The sequence below is a fragment of the Stegostoma tigrinum genome, chromosome 38 (genome assembly GCF_030684315.1).
Source record: "Stegostoma tigrinum isolate sSteTig4 chromosome 38, sSteTig4.hap1, whole genome shotgun sequence".
NCBI lineage: Eukaryota > Metazoa > Chordata > Chondrichthyes > Orectolobiformes > Stegostomatidae > Stegostoma > Stegostoma tigrinum.
Genome location: NC_081391.1, coordinates 3071359 through 3092822, shown reverse-complemented (window position 1 = coordinate 3092822; position 21464 = coordinate 3071359). Strand labels below are relative to the sequence as shown.

General features: G+C 39.0%; 1 protein-coding gene across 10 annotated transcripts in view; it reads right to left on the bottom strand.

The window, feature by feature from the left end:
* The window catches only part of LOC125446972 (putative RNA-binding protein Luc7-like 2), a 71621-nt gene that overhangs the window by 14345 nt on the left and 35812 nt on the right, over positions 1–21464 (bottom strand). For 7 of the 10 annotated variants that reach the window (XM_059640583.1, XM_048521021.2, XM_048521018.2 and 4 more), the window contains 4 exons: positions 13410–13520; positions 10981–11124; positions 8158–8196; positions 1421–1597 (listed from right to left, as the gene is read on the bottom strand). In XM_059640583.1, the coding sequence (XP_059496566.1) occupies positions 1421–1597; positions 8158–8196; positions 10981–11124; positions 13410–13520 (471 nt within the window). The remainder of the gene's footprint in view (positions 1–1420; positions 1598–8157; positions 8197–10980; positions 11125–13409; positions 13521–21464) is intronic. The other 3 variants (XM_048521019.2, XM_059640585.1, XM_059640586.1) reach the window with 1 other exon arrangement.

Here is a 21464-nt window from a genome sequence, read left to right as displayed (position 1 = left end):
TAAGCATATGGATAATGATGGGATAGTGTAGGGGGATGGGCTTAGATTAGTTCACAGGTCGGCGCAACATTGAGGGCCGAAGGGCCTGTTCTGCGCTGTATTGTTCTATGTTCTATGTTCTATCTTCAAGGCATTCAATTTAGTCGAAGTGGTGGAAAAACTTTTTGAGCTGATAATCAAAGACAAAATTAACAGGCTTTTGGACAAGTGTGGATTAATAAAGGAACTCCAATTAAGGGAAATTGTGTTTAGAGTCACAGAGATATAGAGCACATAAACAGAATCTTTGGTCCAAATCGTCCATGCTGAACAGACGTCCCAAATAATCCAGTCCCATTTGCCAGCATTTGGCCCATATCCCTCTAAACCCTTCTTATTCATATACCCATCCAGATGCCTTTTACATGTTTACCAGCCTCCACCACTTCCTCTGGCAGTTCATTCCAAACATGCACTACCTTCTGCATGATAAACTTGCCCCTTTGTCCCTTTTAAATTTTTCCCCTCTCACCGTAAACCTATGCCCTCTAGTTTTGGACTCCTCCAGCCAGGAAAAAAGATCTTGTCTATTTATCCTATCCATGCCCCTTATGATTTTATAAATCTCTACAAGGTCACCCCTCAGCCTCCAATGCTTCAGGGAAAATAGCCAGAGCTCAAACCCTCCAACCCTGGCAACATCCTTGTACATCTTTTCTGAACCCTTTCAAGTTTTGTAACATTCTTCCTTTAGCAAAGAGGCCAGAATGGCATGCAGTATTCCAACAGTGGCTTAACCAATGTCCTGTACAGACATAACATGACCTCCCAACTTTAATGCTCAATGCAATAATTTAATGAAATGCTTAGGAAGTAGTAAATACTGTGGGTTAGAAATGATCTGTAGATGTACTGTATTTCGACCTTCAGAAGGTGTGAGATTACGTACCAGCATCAAAAGTACCAAACAAATACAAAGCTCATGGTGCTAGGTACAGCAGATTATCGTAGTCATAGAATCAGTTAGCTGACTGAAGCAGCAAGTAGACATAATTTCAGGTTGGCAAGCTGTGATTAATGCAGAGCCATAGGCTCAACTATTTACAATTTATTATAATAGCTTTGATGAAGGGATAAAACACATGGTGAATAAATTTGCAGACACAGGTAGGGAAATAAGTTGTGAGCAAGACATGGGAAGACTACAAAGGAATACAGCTAGGGAAAGTGAGTGGGCAAAAATTTGGTAGATGGCAGTATAACTTGGGAAAACGTAAACGTGCCTACTTTGCAGGGAAAATAGAAAAGGAGCATATCATCTAGTATAAGATTCTGAGGGGCAGAGGCATTGTGATAACCTGTTATGTGAATCACAAAAGTTAGCACGTTGGTACAGAAAGCTTGCATTTCTCAAAATTTTGAGAATGGAAAATTTCTTCACCTGTAGTTCTTCCAGTTTCTCTCTAATTTCAATGAATCCCAGGTGAAGTTTGCCACCAAAGTGGTCTGCAAGGCGTCGATCATTATCATGAAGACCCAAGTATGCCGAGCACACCTCACAGACTCGCAGCTTCTGCTGCTGGAAGCTGGAGGCTGGCATGGAATTCCGATAAACCTCCTGAGAAAGGGAACAGAAATAAGCCAGATAAACATTCTCTACTTTAGCCAATTTTCTGGTATTATAAAAGACTGGTCCTGACAAAGGAAAACTGCCTAGCCAGGTTTAAATTTCCTAGTCTTGCTTCTTTCTCAGCCAAATTAAAATATTGCTGATTTTAACTATTTTTTCTCTTTAACCATAATTCAATAAGTATTAATATCATCCTGAAAATATAAATTTAATAAATTAAACCAAACAAATGAAGAGCTAGAATGAGCCAGGTTAAAATAATTGTAAAATGGCAACAGTGACTCCAATGGCAATGCTGATTTGTTGAACACTGCCAAGTCTTCCAACCAGTTAATAGGGCAGATCCTAATAAAAATAAATAAACAGGGAAAGTTGTGATAGGGAACAAAGTCGTAGTAGATCAGTTAAAGACATATTTTAGTGTTGATAAAATGTGGAGCTGGAGGAGCACAGCAAGTCAGTAAGCATTTGAGGAGCAGGAAAGTCAATGTTTCGGGTCTAGACTCTTTACGAGACCTGCTATGCTCTTCCAGGTTCACATTTTATTGACTGTAACTTCCAGCAGTCTTTTCTATTTCCTAGTTGCTGAAATACATATTTTAGTTCTGTCTTCAAAAAGGTGGACACAAATAACATCCCCAAAATGCTGGGGAATACGGGGTCTAGTGAGAGGGAGGAATGGAAGGAAATCAGTATTAGTCGGGAAGGAGTGTTTGGGACACTGATGGGATTAAAAGGCCAATAAATCCCCAGGGCCTGGTAACTATGTTCCAAAATACTTAAGTGGCCAGAGAAACAGTGGATGCTATGGTGATCATCTTTCAAGATTTTACAGATTCTAGAACAGTTCCTATGGATTGGAGGGGAGCTAATGCAACATCACTAATTTAAAAAAGTAAGAGATAAACGAGGGAATTATGAACTATATAACCTTGCATCAGTAGCGGGGAAATTGCGGTATCTATTATAGAAGATTTAATAGCAGAGTACTTGGAAAACAGTGACAGGATTATTGAGTCAGCATGGATTTACGAAACGAAAATCATGCTTAACAAATCTGCTAGAAGTTTGAGGAGTTAAGTAGTAGAGTGGATAAAGGAGGGTCAGTGGATGTAGTTTACTTGGACTTTCAGAAGGCTTTTGATGAGGCCCTATGCAAGAGATTGCATGAAAAATCAATGCACATAGAATCGGGGCAGTGTATTAACATGATGAAGGAACTGGTTGGGAGACAAGAAACAAAGAATAGGAATAAATGGGGCATTTCCTGAGTGGCAGGCAGTGATTAGTGGTGTACCACAGGGATCAACGTTTAGATTCCAGCTATTCATAGTATATTTAAATCATTTAGTTGAGGGGACTAAATGCAGTCTGTCCAAATTTGTGGACAACACAAAGCTGAGTGGAAAGGTGAACTGTGAGCAGGGATGCTTCAGTATGATTTGAATTTGAACAAGTTGAGTTGGCAAATTCATGGCAGATGAAGTATAATGTAGATAAACATGAAGTTATCCACTTTGGTAGCAAAAATAGGAAAGCAGACTATCTGAATGGCTATAGATTGGGAAAGAGGGAAATGCAACAGGGCCTGGGTGTCATTGTGTACCCGTTGCTGAAAGTAAGAATATAGGTGCAGTAGGTGATAAAGAAGGCAAGTGGTATGTTGGTCTTCATAGTGAGGTAATTCAAGCACAGGGACAGGTATACCATGCATTGTACAATTGCAGCTTTGGTGACACCACAGCTGGATTATTTGAACATAGAACTGTACAAGCCCTTTGGCCCACGATGTTGTGCTGACTTATTATCCTAATAAGATCCATCTACCCTGCATACCCTACATTTTGCTATCCTCTATGTGCCTATCCAAGAGTCATTTAAAATTCTCTGAAGTATCCGATTCCACTACGATTGCTGGTAGCGCATTCCACACACCCACCACTCTGTGTAAAGAACCTACTTCTGGCATTTCCCCATACCTTCCTCCAATCACCTTAAAATTATGCCACCTCGTAAGAGTCATTTCCGCCCGGGGAAAAAGTCTCTGACTATCCACTCTATCTATGCCTCTCATCCTTCTTTGCTCCAATGAAAAAAGCCCTAGCTCCCTCAACCTTTCCCCACAACGCGTGTCCTCCAGGCCAGGCAGCATCCTGGTAAATCTCCTCTGCACACTCTCTGAAGCTTCCAAATCTTTCCTATAATGAGGTGACCAGAATGGAACACAATATTCCAAGTGTGATCTAACCAAAGTTTCACAGAGCTGCAGCAGACACTCATGGCTCTTAAAGTCAATTCCCCTACCAATGAAAACCAACACACCATACGCCTTCTTTACAATCCTATCAACTTGGGTAGCAACTTTGAGGGATCAATGGACACGGACCCCAAGATCCCTCTGTTCCTCCACACTGCCGAGAATCCTGCCATTAACTTTGTATTCTGCATTCAAATTCGACCTTCCAAAATGAATCACTTCACACTTTTAAATTATTGTGCGAAGATGTTCCAGCTATGAAGGGAGTGCAACAAAGATTTACCAGACTGATTCCTGAATGAAGAAAGACTGGATTAGTCAGGCGTATATTCATTGTAGTTTAGAAGAATTAGCAGATGATCACATGGAAGTCTATCAAATTCCAACAGAACTGGACAGGGCACACAGAGGATGGACGTTCCCAGTGACTGGGGAGCTCAGAACTAGGCGTCAAAGTTTAAAGATGCAGGGCAGGCAATTTAGGACTTGGGTGAAGAGACATTCCTTCATCGAGTGACTGGTGAGCCTCTGGGGTTCTCTGCTACAAAATGCAGTTGTGGGCAAAATACAATGTATCTAATCCTTCCTTGAAAACAGTCATTAGGGCTTAAGGGATCCAAAGATATGAGGAAGAAGCAGGAACAGGGTATGGAGTTGGAGGATCAGCTGTGAATGATATAGCAGACTCAAAGTGCCAACCCCTGCTAGTTTTCTGTGTTTCTACGTCAGTGACTTAAAACAGTATATTGCTTTTCATTTCAAAAAGATCAAATTTCCTAATAATTTGTCTTAATCAGAAAACATGACAGTCTGAAAGGGCTTCTCCTGTAGCCCTCCACCATTAGAAAGGGCCAGACACTTGAGAAATGTGGATATGAATTTTAATCAGACATGGGTATTATTTTGTTACAATCAGAAACCAGTAATTTCATAAGGGCAATTAAAGAAGATCAAAAAAATTGCAAGCCTCGCCATGGGTATCATACCCTACGAACAGGAAATGTAAGCAATTGGCAATTTAAACCTTACATTATATAATTTAGTTATTTAAAAAATCATTTACCTTGCCTACAGATCAAGTTTATACAGTATTGCAATTATGTCGTCAACCAGCAGTATAGATGTGGAAAAATTATGCCACTCTTAATCAGTTATAGCAACTGTGGGCAAATACTGTCTGGCAGAAGCAACTTTCTCTTACAAAATACGGCACCACCACGCCCACCCTGTTCAATACAGTTGCAAGCATGTATCCTTTACTAAAAGCTGCTAGTTTGTAAACATAGCATTTAACATTGTTTGCAGTCCAACACATTAAATTTCTACCAGACAGAAATGATGTTTATCACCTAGTATGCTATCTATACATAACAAAGCACATTAATGCCCTCGAGAAACATGGCCTGAGGGCAAAAAATGAAACCAAGTTTCAGACACTTAGTTACGAGTAAACGTTAGAGTTAGGCTTATCTCAAAAGTAAAACATGACTCAGGTGATCTGGTTGAAAAGGAATAAGGAAACTAATAAAGTTGGTGCAATCAAATGCAATGATGAAGAGATCAAAATTAAGGAACAGAACTTTTCAAAACAGTACACTCGGGCAGAACTACTGCACACTCAACAACGTCATACAAAACGGTACTGAATATGGCATAAATTATGAGTTCAGCTTTTGAAGGATAACAACATGACTTACAGACTAACTCCCAGATAACAAAGTAATCAAGGAATAAAGTTGGACGGTAAAGTTGAATGGGACCAAAAATGGCCTTTCAGCTGTTCCTAAAATTTCCAATGTTGCAAAGGTGATGATGTAGCAATGTTAGCTTACCAGAGTCCAAGTAGCACCTGGCCTGTCCCAGGAGTTTTGCGAGGTATAGGTCAGGGAGGGGAGCAGGGGAGGAAGAAGGGATACTTTACATATTGCTCAGTATATTTTCTGGTAGGAAAACGAAGGAATACCAATGATTCGGTCTGCAGCAATATTTCACAGGCAAAAGAATACTGTACTTGACAGTCTGTTAAAAAATTTATGGTTAATATTAAGGTAATCACTGTTGCTATCCTGTAGCTGAAAAAGATAAATAATATTAGCAACAACTGATTTCACTTTCATGACACATAATTTGAAGTGGTTGTGGGGACTGTTATGCCACAAGCTAAAAAGAATGAAGTGCATAACTGAACAGAAATTCACCTACAGATTGAATTAATCATTCGTAAGGAAGACACTGGGTAACTGCTCAGGACAAGTAAGTGCACAAAAACCATGACTTACAAAGATGCTATTGTCCAGATTCCATTTCTTACACAAAAAGTTTAAATTTGCTTTTTTCAATTGGCAACACATGAAATAAAGCAATATTGCAGTAGGAAATAGTAGAATGCAAATTGCCAGTCCATTCTTGATGTTTCATAAATGATTTATTTTGAGCTAAAACTGCTAAGTTTTTTTTAAGGGATACAATGGGCTTTTGAGTTTTCTTTTTAAGAATGGAGAGTTTTTAATTAAATAACACGTTTAAGGTAAGTAGTACACCATGAGTGAACCTACAAGTCAGTTTTATTGATTTCTCACCCAACAGTCATGTGGTCAACAAAGATTTCTAGCTTTGGCTTCATCAAGACATGTGCTAGGTTTCACATCAGCAGCATGTTCTTCCATTCCAGCCCAATCGATATGGAACCAGTGCAAATGAAAAGGTCAAAATTCACAGTACGCATGCAGATGCCTAGTCGTGAACGAGCACAAAATCATCATGCTCAATTTATAAACTGCATATCATAGACAATAATAGAATTGAAGCAAATCGCATGCTACTGTTAGGGAACAGTAATAATTACAAGTATTTTCTCTCTTTAGAGCAACAGGATGCAAACATTTGTCTTGCAAGTCAATCATTACATGTAGTGCATTGTAATGGTCAACACTTTAGAAACCAATGGTATAGTTCAGCTTTGTTCATTCTTGTTTAAAAAAGGCATGTCTTTTCTCCTGTAACTAAAGAAATGACTTCTAATAGGAAGGGGAAAGACTGCATCTTATGGAGGTCCTTCCCCAAAAGGAAGTATTTCTAGTTTGCCTATCAAACATTTGATGTTTACAACCTCCTTACAATTCTCTCACTGTCCTTAAGTTCTTACCTGCACATTTACCCAAAACTGAGCTGACTGATATTGCAAAATTGCCAGCATGATTGTGCACTTTGAAACGTTATTAAATTTTATTCAGCAAACACTTCAGAAACATGGGACAATTTATCTGAAATAAAATTAACTCCAGACATACTGTTGGTAAGAATGGAAGAAAGGAAGGTATATTTCTGTAATTCCTTTCAAGTTCCATACTGTTGGTAAGAATGGAAGAAAGGAAGGTATATTTCTGTAATTCCTTTCAAGTTCCAGGCATTAAAATACTTTTAAAACATTGCTACCAATGTAATTGAGGTGCATTTGCATGAAGCATGCCCAAAAAATAGTAATCAAAAAAATTATGCTGGCTGGCTAAGAAATTTTTTTTAGGAAACCAGAAGTAGCTCCTGCTCTTTTTTTAAAAAATAATGCTGCATGATATTTTGCATCAGATTCAGTTTCATCTCATCTGACAGAGTACTGTTTAGTACTTGATGGCATCAGCTTGGATCATAGTGGGCTCTTACACATAACAGACCAACTCTTGGCAAGAGTGCTGCAACTGAGCCAAAGTTGAGAAGTGGTTTAAAATATGAAGTGCTCACTTTGTGTATCTGACTGTGCATTAGCAGCAACAAATTTCCTTTGTGTTGACTGGATGTTATCACTTTAAGAAAAACTTAAGACGAGATCATGCTTGCAGGTTTGATAACTAATTACAAGGTAAAATTTAAAATGTCAGATCTGAACCGTGTCAAAATGCCACAGTCGCAAAGATTTTCACAATGAACTACAGACTGAATTAAAAATTTGTTCCCAATACACACATATACACATGCACGCATGTGCGCATGTACACGCACAGACACACACACACACACACATCGACAACACCTTGACTACGGTTTTCTTTTTGTAGTATTTACTTACGCATGTGACTGTTAGAAGCTTCTGACCGATGGTGGCAAGAAACTCACTAAAATTGGGTATATTTCTACTAAATTAAAACTGTAACCCTGGTCTAGGATTGTTGGATATAACTTAATAAAGCATTTTATCTATAATTTTACAGCAAAATGTTCTAAACTAGGTAAAATTCTGTGGAAGTTGTATAACACAGTTACAGAGTGCAAGGCAATCACAGTGATGTCATCCTACCCAGAATGCACTGGAGGAAGGAGAAGCAATGGTGTCCCCCTGGTGGTGAAAAAATGCAATGTTACAAGCTGTATTTCTCCATAACACAGTACAGAAGTACATTGTTGAGAACAGAGGACTCATTTAACAATTGAGATTTATCGTTTTTAAACAGGGTAGAGATAGTTACAATTATATCAGCAATGTTGGGTAAGTCAGGGAGTTACATGACCAGTTACATGATTGAATTTTCCCTAATTTATACAAACAAAGTTTAAATGTTATTAAAATATATTACATTTTTATGACATTTTCTGGAACATATTTCATACAGGGTTCTCCCCATATCGTCTAAAGTGGGTATTCACTCACTTTGAATTCTTTTGTGCCCATCCTCACAAAAATGATGATGGTGGGTACCCAACTTCATAAAAATAATGATGGTGGGTACAGGCAGCAGCACCACTTCCAAAACAATTTCCAGGGAGAACCCTCAAACTATGTGAGCAATCACTTTCCAAAGATAGCCAAGCTACTGAAGTGGCGTAAGCTGCACTGATGACACATCACCCTAATCAGTTGCTCTGTGCATAAAGTTTGTTACAAATAATTTCTGTGAAGCAAGAAATTCAAACTACCAAAATGGTGCATTGGATTTGAGTAAATTCTAAGCTTTTATCAAATATTCTGACAATTCCCAATGACCCAATGGATCTGCACATTGAAAATTAAAAAAAAACTATATTGCTAAGCTATACTTTTGCAAACACTTCAAAACTTCTGAGAGGGTTTTCCTCTTATTCAAAGTGGTTGAAACTGTATCGAGACAAAAAGGGCTTGCATGACATTAACTGGTCCTGTCAACTATTAAGCAGCATCTTAAAAATCCCTTGTATTTCTAATGACAGAAGTCCATTCTTTCAGAAAACTGGGTAGTCTGACTAAATAACTGTTGTATCGAGGACCCCAAACATACATACAAACATACACACACAGACATACACACACAACTAGGTAACCAAGCAACATTTGGTTGACTCAGAGGAGGGGGAGAACATGCAATTTTCACAGCTGTGAATTTCAGTGTGGCAAAAGGAGTTATTGATAAACTTGATATCCCATTTTATGAGCTCTTTTCAATTATTTTAACTGTCCACAGTTAAAACCTATTTCAGAAAGTGTAATTTTCAACTGGAAAGTTAACAGACATCAGTGTATTGTGTTGACTGTGTCTTGTAACCAGGTGAGAGATTCATGCAAAATTACTGGAACTTGTTAACAAATGGGAAAATGTCAATGTTTTGTGTAAGAATAGGGCAGAAAGCAAGAGCCAAAATACCAGTTTATGTTTGGGTTAGGGGCCAAGCAGAATTTACCTTCAACTTTTGAGCAAATAATTACTGCAGCAAGTTTTCTGTGATTTACTTATGCATTGTGCTTTGAATAGAAAAAAAAGCTAGAAAAAAAACTTGTAATATGTTTCATTATTTAAAAGCAAAACAGATAATCTGGTGTAATAAAGAAATATTTTTAAAGTTCTCTTCACTGCAGCCAGAAAGGCACCTAACATTTTGCATCTAAACATGTGCTGAAAAGTTGATCAGCTCCTCCAGTAAACCACTACCAACTCTTGTAAGTCTTAAAATTAAAATCAACTTTGGATTAGAATTTAAGTTTTAGTCTCAATTGAATTTCACCTTGTAATCAAACGTAATATTAATAGATGGAAACATAAAGCTGGTTTAATAGAGTTATGTTAACCAACTGCCTCATAACAGTGAACTCTACAAATGTTAGATTTCTACAAAGCTGCAAGGAGAAAGAATGCATATTAACTCTCTCTTATTAAGTCGAAAAGCTTTAGGTTATTAATACACTAACTAATGCAAGATACTTGAAATAGTGTCCACTTCCAACATTACCACCATCTCCCACTTCTCCTTTCCAAGGCTAATATCGTCTATTAGCATTTGCCAGTGGTAATTTTCTGGGATCCTTAATTGGCAGGTTACATGACATATTTGTTCAAAAATTGAAAAATGCAATTGGGCAGTGGTGTGCAACCTGCATTTTATTACAGTAGTATTAGATTGTAAATCATAACATGGCTAGCACAACAAAATAAACTATAACGAACGTTTGCTTCCTAATCTAAAAGTTAAGGAGATGCAGGTTTAATGCTCCGTCCACTCACAGGTTTTAAACAAAGATGGCATACATTTTCTCTCAATGTAATTTTGTTCCTTATGTTGCATAAATCTGTAATCCAGTTGGGTTCAGCTGTCTGACACTAACAGTATTCTAGTTCTCCTCAGGATTGCTCTGATCATAATCATGGGTGCTGCCTGTACCTGTGCTCAAGTTTTATCAAATGTCAAACTTGGTTTTCACTACTGGCAAAGGTCTCCAAACAAAGCTAACAAATTGATTGCTTGCCACTTGATTTTAATTTGACAATTGGGCCTTTAAATACAAAATAACAAATATTATTTGTAAAAAGTTTGGCATTACACTACGGCTTAATTAATGTGATTGTAGACTGTACTCCATATTTTCTTCTACATGGATCACAGCTCTTGTTAAATTTGTACTGGTTTAGGGACTTCTAAAATGGTAACAGGTAACACATACTTTCGTCAACTTAATTTCAAATTGTGCTCTTGATAATTGAATCACCAGTAGAAAAAAAGACAGCGAATTAAAAGTTTATTTTGGGGAGGGGGGAAAGGGGTTAAAAAAAACAAAAGAATTCAAAGTGGTTGATCTACACACTTTTATACCACATTAAAACATTAGCAAATAGAATTGGGGGGGGAAATAATCATCAATATAAGCCACTCTTACCTCAGCTTCCCTCTTCTTGGCTCGTGCCTTCTCAACTTCCTCCATGACCTTTTGGGATTCTTCAACATTTCCTTCTGCTCCCAACTGTTCTGCTTTGGCAAGCAGCTTCCCGATTTCCTCATTAAGTTCATGAACTCGCTCAGCCTGACAGATGACAAACAGCCTAACATCAACATTGTTGTTCAAAAACAATTAAGTGTATATTTGAGATAATGGGAACTGCAGATGCTGGAGAATCAGAGATAAAAAAAAGTGCGCAGCTGGGTGAACACAGCAGGCCAAGCAGCATCTTAGGAGCATATCGGTCTCAACAAATGACTGCACCTCCCAGTCGCGAACCATTTTAACTCCCCCTCCCATTCCTTAGATGACACGTCCATCCTGGGCATCCTGCAGTGCCACAACGATGCCCACCCAAAGGTTGCAGGAACAGCAACTCATATTCCGCTTGGGAACCCTGCAGCCCAATGGTATCGATGTGGACTTCACAAGCTTCAAAATCTCTCCTCCCCCTACTGCATCCCAAAACCAGCCCAGCTCGTCCCCGCCTCCCTAACCTATTCTTCCTCTCACCTACCCCCTCCTCCCACCTCAAGCCACACCTCCATTTCCTACCTCCTAACCTCATCCTGCCTCTCCGACCTGTCCGTCCTCCCCAGACTGACCTATCCCCTCCCTATCTCCCCACCTACACTCACCTCTACAGGCTCCGTCCCTGCCCCTTTAACTTGTCTGTCTCCTCTCCACTTATCTTCTCCTCTACTCACCTTCGATCCGCCTCTCCCCACCTCTTTCATTCAGAACCCTCTCTGCATCCCCCTTTTCTGACGAAGGGTCTAGGCCCGAAACGTCAGCTTTTGTGCTCCTAAGATGCTGCTTGGCCTGCTGTGTTCACCCAGCTCCACACTTTGTTATCTCTAAGTGTATATTTGACTTAGATTTAAGAGACTGTCCTGATGTAAGCTTGTGTCAGCTGTCTTAGTGTCATACTATTAAAAGAAGTGTGTGTTTTGGCATAAGTTTCAGTTTATCTGGCATAATAGTAACAGCTGAAACACACCAAATGATGTTATATGCCCACTTTCCATCTTTCTAACTCATGCATGAGTACATTTTCTTAGGCTTCCGGAACTGTTTGATACCTCTCTTTGAAGGCCATTCTTTAGGTGGTGGCATCTGGCTATGTGACTGATAGAGAGGATTAGAATCCATTGCTACCCAGCACTTGCTGCACAAACTGCCCTACAGGGCTGGTGACTGGTGATTTGGAATATTAAAGACTAGCTACTCGCATTTCAGCACTGTAGAATTCATATTGCTCCTGAAATCAGTTACTCAACAAACAAACAGAAATTGGGGCTTCATCTAGATTTTGCATGTTTAGATGCAAATAGGATTTTAAAACTGCATCAATTTCTCGCTTCTACACAGCTCTGGTCAGTTATACGTGAAACGTTGCAAAATCTCTTATTTCCCTTAGATTATGAGGACTAATCGGATCTACATGATCATTTAGATGTTACGAAGTAAACCTCTCAGCAATTCCTATGAAGTTAGTTTTGCTGTGTGGCAAAGTTCCACAGCAGTATAATGGAATGTTGAGTAAGTCTGGGCAATACACATCTTTTCTTATAAAGGATAAACTGAACAAATAACTTACACAACACCATTCAGAAAAGTCAAAGGAAATGCTTGCTATTTTCATTAGCTTCATACAATGTGTCAAAATATATTGCAATTTAAAGCATAAGTGCTGCTTCAGGAAGAGACAGAAGTACATGAACCACTCTTTGATTCTTATACATTATACTGAAATGAAATTTGGAAAGAAATGTGATATTTTTGCCAGGTATGTTAAAAATGTCAATATCTTTAATAATCACATAACCTGTTGTGATAGGTCATCAAGTAATGAAAATACAAGATGTGGTGACATATCAATAAACTCATAGATAAATAGCAGGATGAGAAAATCTCAGATAAGAGTTGCTGATAAGAGAAAAAAATAAAAATGCACTTCAAAGTTTATGGAGTGAGAAATTTGAAGGTTACTTGACATTGGAGGAAATCTCCTTTACTGACAATTACAGAGGATGAATAAATTATGCTGCTACAGCTTTTTAATTTTCTAACTATAAAAATAATCATAGAAGCATGAATTCAACGTGCATCAGCCTGCTGCACTCATGCACGTACATTTGTAGTCTTTTAAACATTAATACACTATTTTAATTAGTGAAAGCAAATAAGGAGACTGTGACCAATAGAAGATATACTGGCAGAAGTTTGACATCTTTCCCCTCAAACTTACCATTTTCTTATACTGATGTTAAAGCAGTACACAAATCCTGTTTATTCTATTCCTGAGCAGCCAGCCTATTTTGTGCCTATACCCGCTTCATTAGATCACTAACTAATATAGATTATACCTTTGCTGCCACCTCTGCACTTATTTCTTCTTGGGTTTCTGCCAAACGTTTTTTTGCAATTTCTGTTCTTCTGTCACAGTCTGTGATGAAGGATTGTAGGTGATCCATGGCCTAAAAAACAAAGATAACAGCACAGGAATTGATCTTGAAAATCCAGCTGAATCCTGAAATATCTGATCTTAACGATCATTAAGTTTAGAATTAATATGGTTTAATACTGTTACACAAATGGCAATATCTATTGATTCAGATATCTAGACTCAAAAAGTCTTAGTAATTGTTTCCAGCAATTTCGCCATCACTGATATTAGGAAAACTGGCCTGTGATTTCCTACTTTCTGTCTCCGTTCTTTCTTGAATAGAGGAGTCACTCTTACTGTTTTCTAAGCCAGTGGCTCCTTTAAAGAATCTTGAAAATTTTGGAAAATTAAAGTCAAGTTATCCAATCTCCTAGCAGCGATTTCTTTCAAGATCGAAGCATGAGGTCCATTAGGACCTGGGGAATCCACAGTCTTTTAATGCTAATAAACATCTCAGTATATTTCCCTGGTGTTTGCAATTGTTTTTAGTTCCTGCAACCTTTTCACCTCTTGATTACAATTATTTCTTGGAGGTCACCTATGTCTTCCAAGACAGACAGATGAAAAATTCAAGTGCCATTTCTTTAGTTGCCATTAATTCTCCAGACTCATTTTCTAGACCACCAATGCTTCTTTCAGTTGCTTTTTTTCCTTTTCAAATTCCTGTAGAAACTCTTCGTGCTTGTGGTTTTTCTTTATATACACCTCTAGCTAACTTTCTCTTATATTCTAATTTTTAAAGTCATTCTTTACATTTTTAAAATTCTCTCTGATCTTCTAACCTGCCACTAATCTTAATTGAATTGTATGCTGTTTCTTTCAATTTGATATTATCTGTAACCTCCTTGGCCAGCTGAGTATCACACCCCTTCTCGAATCCTCAATGCAATACATGTGTATAGAGTATCATGAAATTAGATTAGGTTAGCTTCCCTACAGTGTGGAAACAGGCCCTTCGGCCCAATAAGTCAACACTGCCCCCTGAAGCATCCCACCCAGACCCATCCCCCCATAACCCACACACCCCTGAACACTACAGGCAGTTTAGCATGGCCAATCCACCTAGCCTGCACATCTTTGGATTGTGGGTGGAAACCGGAGCACCCGGAGGAAACCCTTGCAGACACAGGGAGAAAGTCCAAACTCCACACAGACAGTCGCCCGAGGCTGGAATCGAACCTGGGTCCCTGGCGCTGCGAGGCTGCAGTGCTAACCACTGAGCCACCGTGCCGCCCAAATATCACCTAAATATCTACCACTGCGTCTCCATTGACCTTTCAAGCTAATTTCGCAGTTTACTTGAACCGTATAACCACATAAATAAGAGCAGTTGCGAGTCTAAGTTTAAAAGATGAGTCTTTGATTCATTCCTCTCTCTTAAACTGGGAGCAAACTTTAATCATATTATGATCATTGGGGTGCCTGTACATTTAAGTAATTAATTAAACCTGTATAATTTCACATTACCAGATCTAACAAGCTATAGTCTGCTTTCTGGTTGGTTTTAGTACTAAAAACTATCCCAAAATACTCAATAAATGCTTCTTCCAGGCTACCTTTGACAAACTGATATGTTCAATTAATACATTACTATCACCCTCATTGATGGACTTTTCTCACACTTGGGAAAATGTCCAGTGTTTTATACAAGCATAGGGCAGAAAGCAACAGCCAACATACTAGTTCATGGTTGGGTTGGGGAGGGGGGTTGGGCAAGCAAAAATTTACCTTGACCTTTTTAGCATATAATTACCGTTGCAGGTTTTCTATGATTCACTTATTCATTCTGCTTTGAATAGAACATTCATTATTTCTTCCTTATCTCCCTTACTACTTTACTGCTGTTAGGCAACCTGTGTGTTACTCCCACAGTGACTTTTTATCTTTGATATTTCTTACCTCCACTCAAAATGACTTTACACCTTGACTTTTATGGTCACTATTATACTAAATACTAAAAGACAAGGCCCCTCATGATGGGCTGGTCCAGAAGATTAAGTCACATAGGATTGACAGCAAAAAGCTGGATACAAATTGGCTTGGTCATAGAAGACAGGATAATTGTAGAGAGGTATTTTTCTACTTGGAGGTCTGTGACCAGTGGTGTTCCGCAAGGATCGTGTTGGGACCTTATATTTGGATGAAAATGTAGGTGGTCAGGTTGATGACAAAAATTGGTGAAGTTGTGGATGCTGTAAAAGGTTGTCAAAGGATACGGCAGGATATAGATCAGTTGGAAAGTTGGGCAGAAAAACGGCCGATGGAGTTTAATACAAACAGCGTGAAGGGATGCATTTTGGGAAATCAAACACAAGAGGATAGCATACAGTAAACTGAAGGACTCTTAGGAGTACTGATGTATGAAAGTGATTTTGCGGTGCAAGTCCATAGTTCCCTGAAAGGACAACACAAGTGGATAAGGTGGTTAAAAAAGACATACAACATGCTTGTCTTCATCTGTCAGGGCATGCAATATAAAAGTTGGCAAGTCATGTTGAAACTATTTATGACTTTAGTCAGGCCACATTTGGAATATTGTAACACTTTGGTCACCACCTAATAGGAAGGATGTGGAGGCACTGGAGAGGATGCAAAAGGAGTTTACTAGGATGCTGCCTGGATTGGACTTTATTAGCTATAAAGGAGAGGGTGGAAAAACGTGGAGGGTTTTTGCTACAGCATTGGTGACTTGGGGTGAATCTGAGATATATATATAAAATTATGAGCGGCAAGGACAGGGTGGATAATTGGAGTCTTTTTCCCCAGGGTGGCAACGTCAAACACTAATTGCATAATTTAAGGTCAGAAGGAAGAAGTTTAAAGATGACATTTGAAGCAAGTTTTGTTTTTAATACAGGGTCGCTCATGCATGGAACAGGGTGCCAAGGAAAATGGCAGAAGCAAAAATGATAACAGTGTTTAAGAGCCATACATGAACATGAAAGGAATAGAGGAATATGGATTATGTATAGATAGATGGGATTAATTTAGAATACCATCATGGTCAGCGTAGACATGGTTGGTTGAACAGCCTGTTTCTGTACTGTGCTGTCCTATGTTCTATTGTATTAATGTGAACTGAGTTAACTGAATAACTCCACCATCCACTTCCAGCTTCATGATCATTTTAAATGTCATATACTTGGGAATACTTAGATCTCAGACTTTGCCATCAAAGGGTCATTGCGCTGCAGTGGATATCAAATCATTCATATTTATTTCTATTTCAGTTGGCAATTCATCCATTTTGTTACAAATGCACTAAACATTCAGATAGAGCCTTTAGTTTGTCTTTTTACCAGTTTGAAGCATCTAGCTTCATCTGTTGACATATGCCTAAATTTACACAGCTGTCCACTCCTGCGCCACAATGATTATTATTAACCAACTTACATTGTATTATTTAAACTACAGTCTCTAGTTATTTAGAAACTGAGTAGGTTTAGAGCATATTTAGAAACTGGAATAATAAATTTACAAGTATTGACGATAGATTGAATGAGTTTCAAACCTCCCTTAGCTGAGTAGCGGAAATTGAAGAGGGACACAAAAGGTTTAAACACATGTACGGCTGAAAATAAATGACTGATTACACGAGGAACAGAGGACATTCAACATAATGGACTGAACCCTGCTTGAACTATGGAGCATTTCATTTCAGTTCAGCTGCAACAGATGAACCTGACGCAGCAAAAGCTATCTGCCTCTAACTAGGAACCCGTGCTTGTCAAAGCAGAATATCAAAACTTCCTAATTAAACAGAAATGCAAGAACACATAAATGTCTCCTATGCTTTCTGCTGTTACAGTCACTCGTCTATGGATAAATTTACAGAACTCAGTCATTGGTCAGTGCAGAAGAATGTACCAATAATTGAAGTTGTCCCAAAGAGGGTATCTTATATGTACAGTACATTTAACCTTACAGTCCTTTGCAAAACAGGAAATTTTATAAAACTTGAAAACTTCTTCCTCTTCCAGAAGGAGCTGAAGGTGAAAGCTAACAAATAGAAAACAGATAACTGACAAAAGCTTTTCCTGTGTGAAGGACAACAGATGAGGCTGACACTGGAGAGAGAAAATGGCTGAAACAGACTGCAGCAATAATACTTTTATTCAAAGAACATAAGAACTAGGGGCAGGAATAGATATTTCAGCCTCTGGAGTTTGCTCCTCCAATTAATATAATCATGGCTGATCTCATTTAGCCCTCAATTCCAATTTCCTGCCCACTCCCCATATGCCTTTAACTTATTACTAATTAAAAATTTGTCTCTCTCATCAAATTTATTCAATATCCTGGCATACATTGCTTTTGTGAATTCTATGGGTTCACAAACTGTTGGGAGAAATAACTTTTCATCTCTGTTCTAAATCTGCCACCCCTTAGCTGAAAACTATGATCTCTTGTTCTAGATTGCCCCACAAGGAGAATAATCGGTTCCACCTCTATTTTGTCAATTCTCTTTAGTGTCTATACCTCAATTAGATCTCTCATCCTTCTAAGCTCTAGCAAGTACAGACCTAAACTGCTCAATCTCTCCTCAGAAAACAGGCCTTTCATCTTTGGAGCGAAGCTTCTCTGAACTGCATCCATCGCAATTATATCCTTCCTCAGATAAGGGGACCAAAATTATAAGAAGTACTCCAGGTTATCTTGCTCTACTGAGAGTAAAATCAGGACATTACAGACTCGTTGGTTTATTTTCTGCAGAAATAAAGTAATTTCATTCTGTTATTTGGGACAGTTTTCAGACACTTGAAAGGAATTTGTACTGATTTGAGAAAAAACAACATAGATCCATAAAGATTGATCACATCTATCAAACATAAGTATATCTTTTGAGTACAAAACACAAAGTAGTAGCCAGGGAATGGCTATGGCCCTAGCTTCTAAAACTTCAGGTGGTACTGAATAAGTATGGATAAGAGAATCTTCATTCAAATTATGTCCACACTTAACTTTGTATGGTTAGATCACATGATCCCAGAAGAGCTAGCCAAATGGACACAAAATTAGCTTGATGGTAGGAGACAGATGGTGGTGGTAGGCGGTTGTTTAGGGAGGCCTGTGGCTAGTGGTATGCCACAAGGATCACTGTTGAGTATACTGCTGTTTGTCATATGTATATATAAATGATTTGGATGAGAATACAGGAGATATAGTCAGTAAATCGCAAAAGACAGAACTGGTGGCATTGTGGACAGTGGAAAAGGTTATTCAAGAGAATAACAAGATCTTGATCAGCTGGGCCAAGTAGCTAATGAGTGGCAGATGGAATGTAGCTTAGATAAAAATGAGCTGTTGCAGTTTGTTAACTCAAACCAGTGCAGGACACTGGTAGGGACCTGGGGGAATGGTTCTGAACAGAGAAACCCAGGGGTTCAGGTACACAGTTTCTGGTTTCACAGGTAGTCAGCGTGGTGAAGAAAGATGTTGGCACGCTTGCCTTCATCAGTCAGAGCAGTGAATATAGGAGTTGGAATGTCATACTGCAGCTGCACAAGAGATTGGTCAGGCCACTTTTGGAGTACTGTGGAGAGTTCTGGTCACCCTGCGATAGGAAGGACGTTATTAAACTGAAATGGGTGCTAAAAAGATTTATGAGAATGTTACTGAGACTGGAGGGTTTGATCTATAAGGAGAGGCTGGATAGGCTGAGACATTTTCTCCCTACAATGTAGGAGGCTGAAGGGTGGCCTTAGAGGTTTATAATATCATGAGGACATTTAAGGTGGATAGCCAAAGTCTTCTCCCTTCAGTAGGGCTGTCCAAAATTAGAGGACATAGATTTAAGTAAAGAGGGGAAAGATTTAAAAGGGATCTGGGTGGGGGTCAAATTTTCCACACAGTAGCACATATATGGAATGAACTGCCAGAAGGAATGGTAGAGGTGGGCATAATTACAACATTTAAAAGACTTTTGGACATGTACACGAACAGGAAGGGTTTTAGAAGAAAATCGGCCAAATGCAGGCAAATGCGACCAGCTCAGTTTAGGAAACCAGATTGGAACGGACAGGTTGAATCGAAGGGTCTGTTTCAGTGTTGTATAACTCTACGGTTAACTGTAGAAAACAATGGAGGGAAGAGACCAATTACATCTCACTAAAAACTGAAGTGGGGCTTCAACAATTTACTACATTTATTAATAATCTAAATTAAACACAATAGACAGCCAAAAATTCAAATTTGCTGCTGATATCGATAGCATAGCAAATACAGGCAGGCTAGAACATAAAAGGGAAAACTTCAAAAAAGCTGTTTAAAGCACTTTTAAGACTACATCTGCATTTCCGTTCACAATTCTGGACAGTGCACCGTAGCAGAAGTATTCTGGTTTTGGAAGGAGTACAGTGCAGATTCACAATAACATTATCTGGACTTCAGGGATTAAATTATGAGGTTAGATAGATAAACTCGATGTAGTCTTAGCTCCAGGAATTTGGCTTAAGTAGTGATATAATTGAGGCATCATAAATTGCACACTATATACAAGGGAACACCATTTTTACAGCCCTATAGCTATAATTTTGTATATACCTAAATGTAGAAGTGAGATCCCCTTTCCAGCCATGACATGCTAGACATGCATTTGTAATCAGCCTTGCCTTTTCATCCTGCATGTTTTAATTACCAGTACCTGACAGCTGAATGGAAGGGAACAAACAATATGAACCGTGTTGCCAAGATATGCAGAAGCTTAAGTCATGCCCACACTGTGCAGCTGACGCCGATGATTTTTTCAAAACGGTGACCACCACTCTCCAGCACTGCACTCTCTCACTTGGGCCTAACACCTATTTTGGTTTGGGGGGGGGGGGGGAGAGGTGGATGCATTTTGCAAGGCTTCAAAGGTTGACTTAATATAATATTTTGCATTTTGAAAGTAATTATGATTGCCTATATTTGTGCACAGATGTTGGAGAAAAATAATTAAGTTACAAATAAAAATCTACTTTCAGCGAGAACAAACATTTCGAGGTAAAAGATGCAGCAATACTTAGACTGTTATTCATAATGACATTCATAATGAAGAAGTTATTGGGTTTCTCTCCGTGAGTCTGTGAAATCTATACCAATTAATTATTGTTGAATAAGAAGACAGGTGTGCAACTTGGACTTTCATCTGAAGGGACTACTAGAATTCATAATCTCATACCATTTCATTCTGCATTATATTACATTTCATTCCTACATTCCAACAAATTATTCAAATGCTATGGACAGATATCTACATTTTTATAATTTTTTTTCAATGAAGCGACTTTTCATTTTAAGCAGAATGCAATTAAAAACCTAAAATATATATTTGAAAGCACATAGATAACAAAGTGTGGAGCTGGATGAACACAGCAGGACAAGCAGCATCTCAGGAGCACAAAAGCTGACTTTTTGGGGCCTAGGCCCTTCTTCAGAGAGGGGGATGGGGAGAGGGTTCTGGAATAAATAGGGAGAGGGGGGAGGCGGACCGAAGATGGAGAGAAAAGAAGATAGGTGGAGAGGAGAGTACAGGTGGGGAGGTAGGAGGGGATAGGTCAGTCCAGGGAAGTCAGACAGGCCAAGGAGGCGGGATGAGGTTAGTAGGTAGGAAATGGAGGTGCGGCTTGAGGTGGGAGGAAGGGATAGGTAGGAGGAAGAACAGGTTAGGGAGGCGGGGACAAGCTGGGCTGGTTTTGGGATGCAGTGGGGGAAGGGGAGATTTTGAAGCTTGTGAAGTCCACATTGATACCATTGGGCTGTAGAGTTCCCAAGCGGAATATGAGTTGCTGTTCCTGCAACCTTTGGGTGGCATCATTGTGGCACTGCAGGAGGCCCATGATGGACATGTCGTCTAAGGAATGGGAGGGGGAGTTAAAATGGTTCGCGACTGGGAGGTGCAGTTGTTTATTGCGAACCGAGCGGAGATGTTCTGCAAAACGGTCCCCAAGCCTCCACTTAGTTTCCCAAATGTAGAGAAAGCCACACCAGTTTT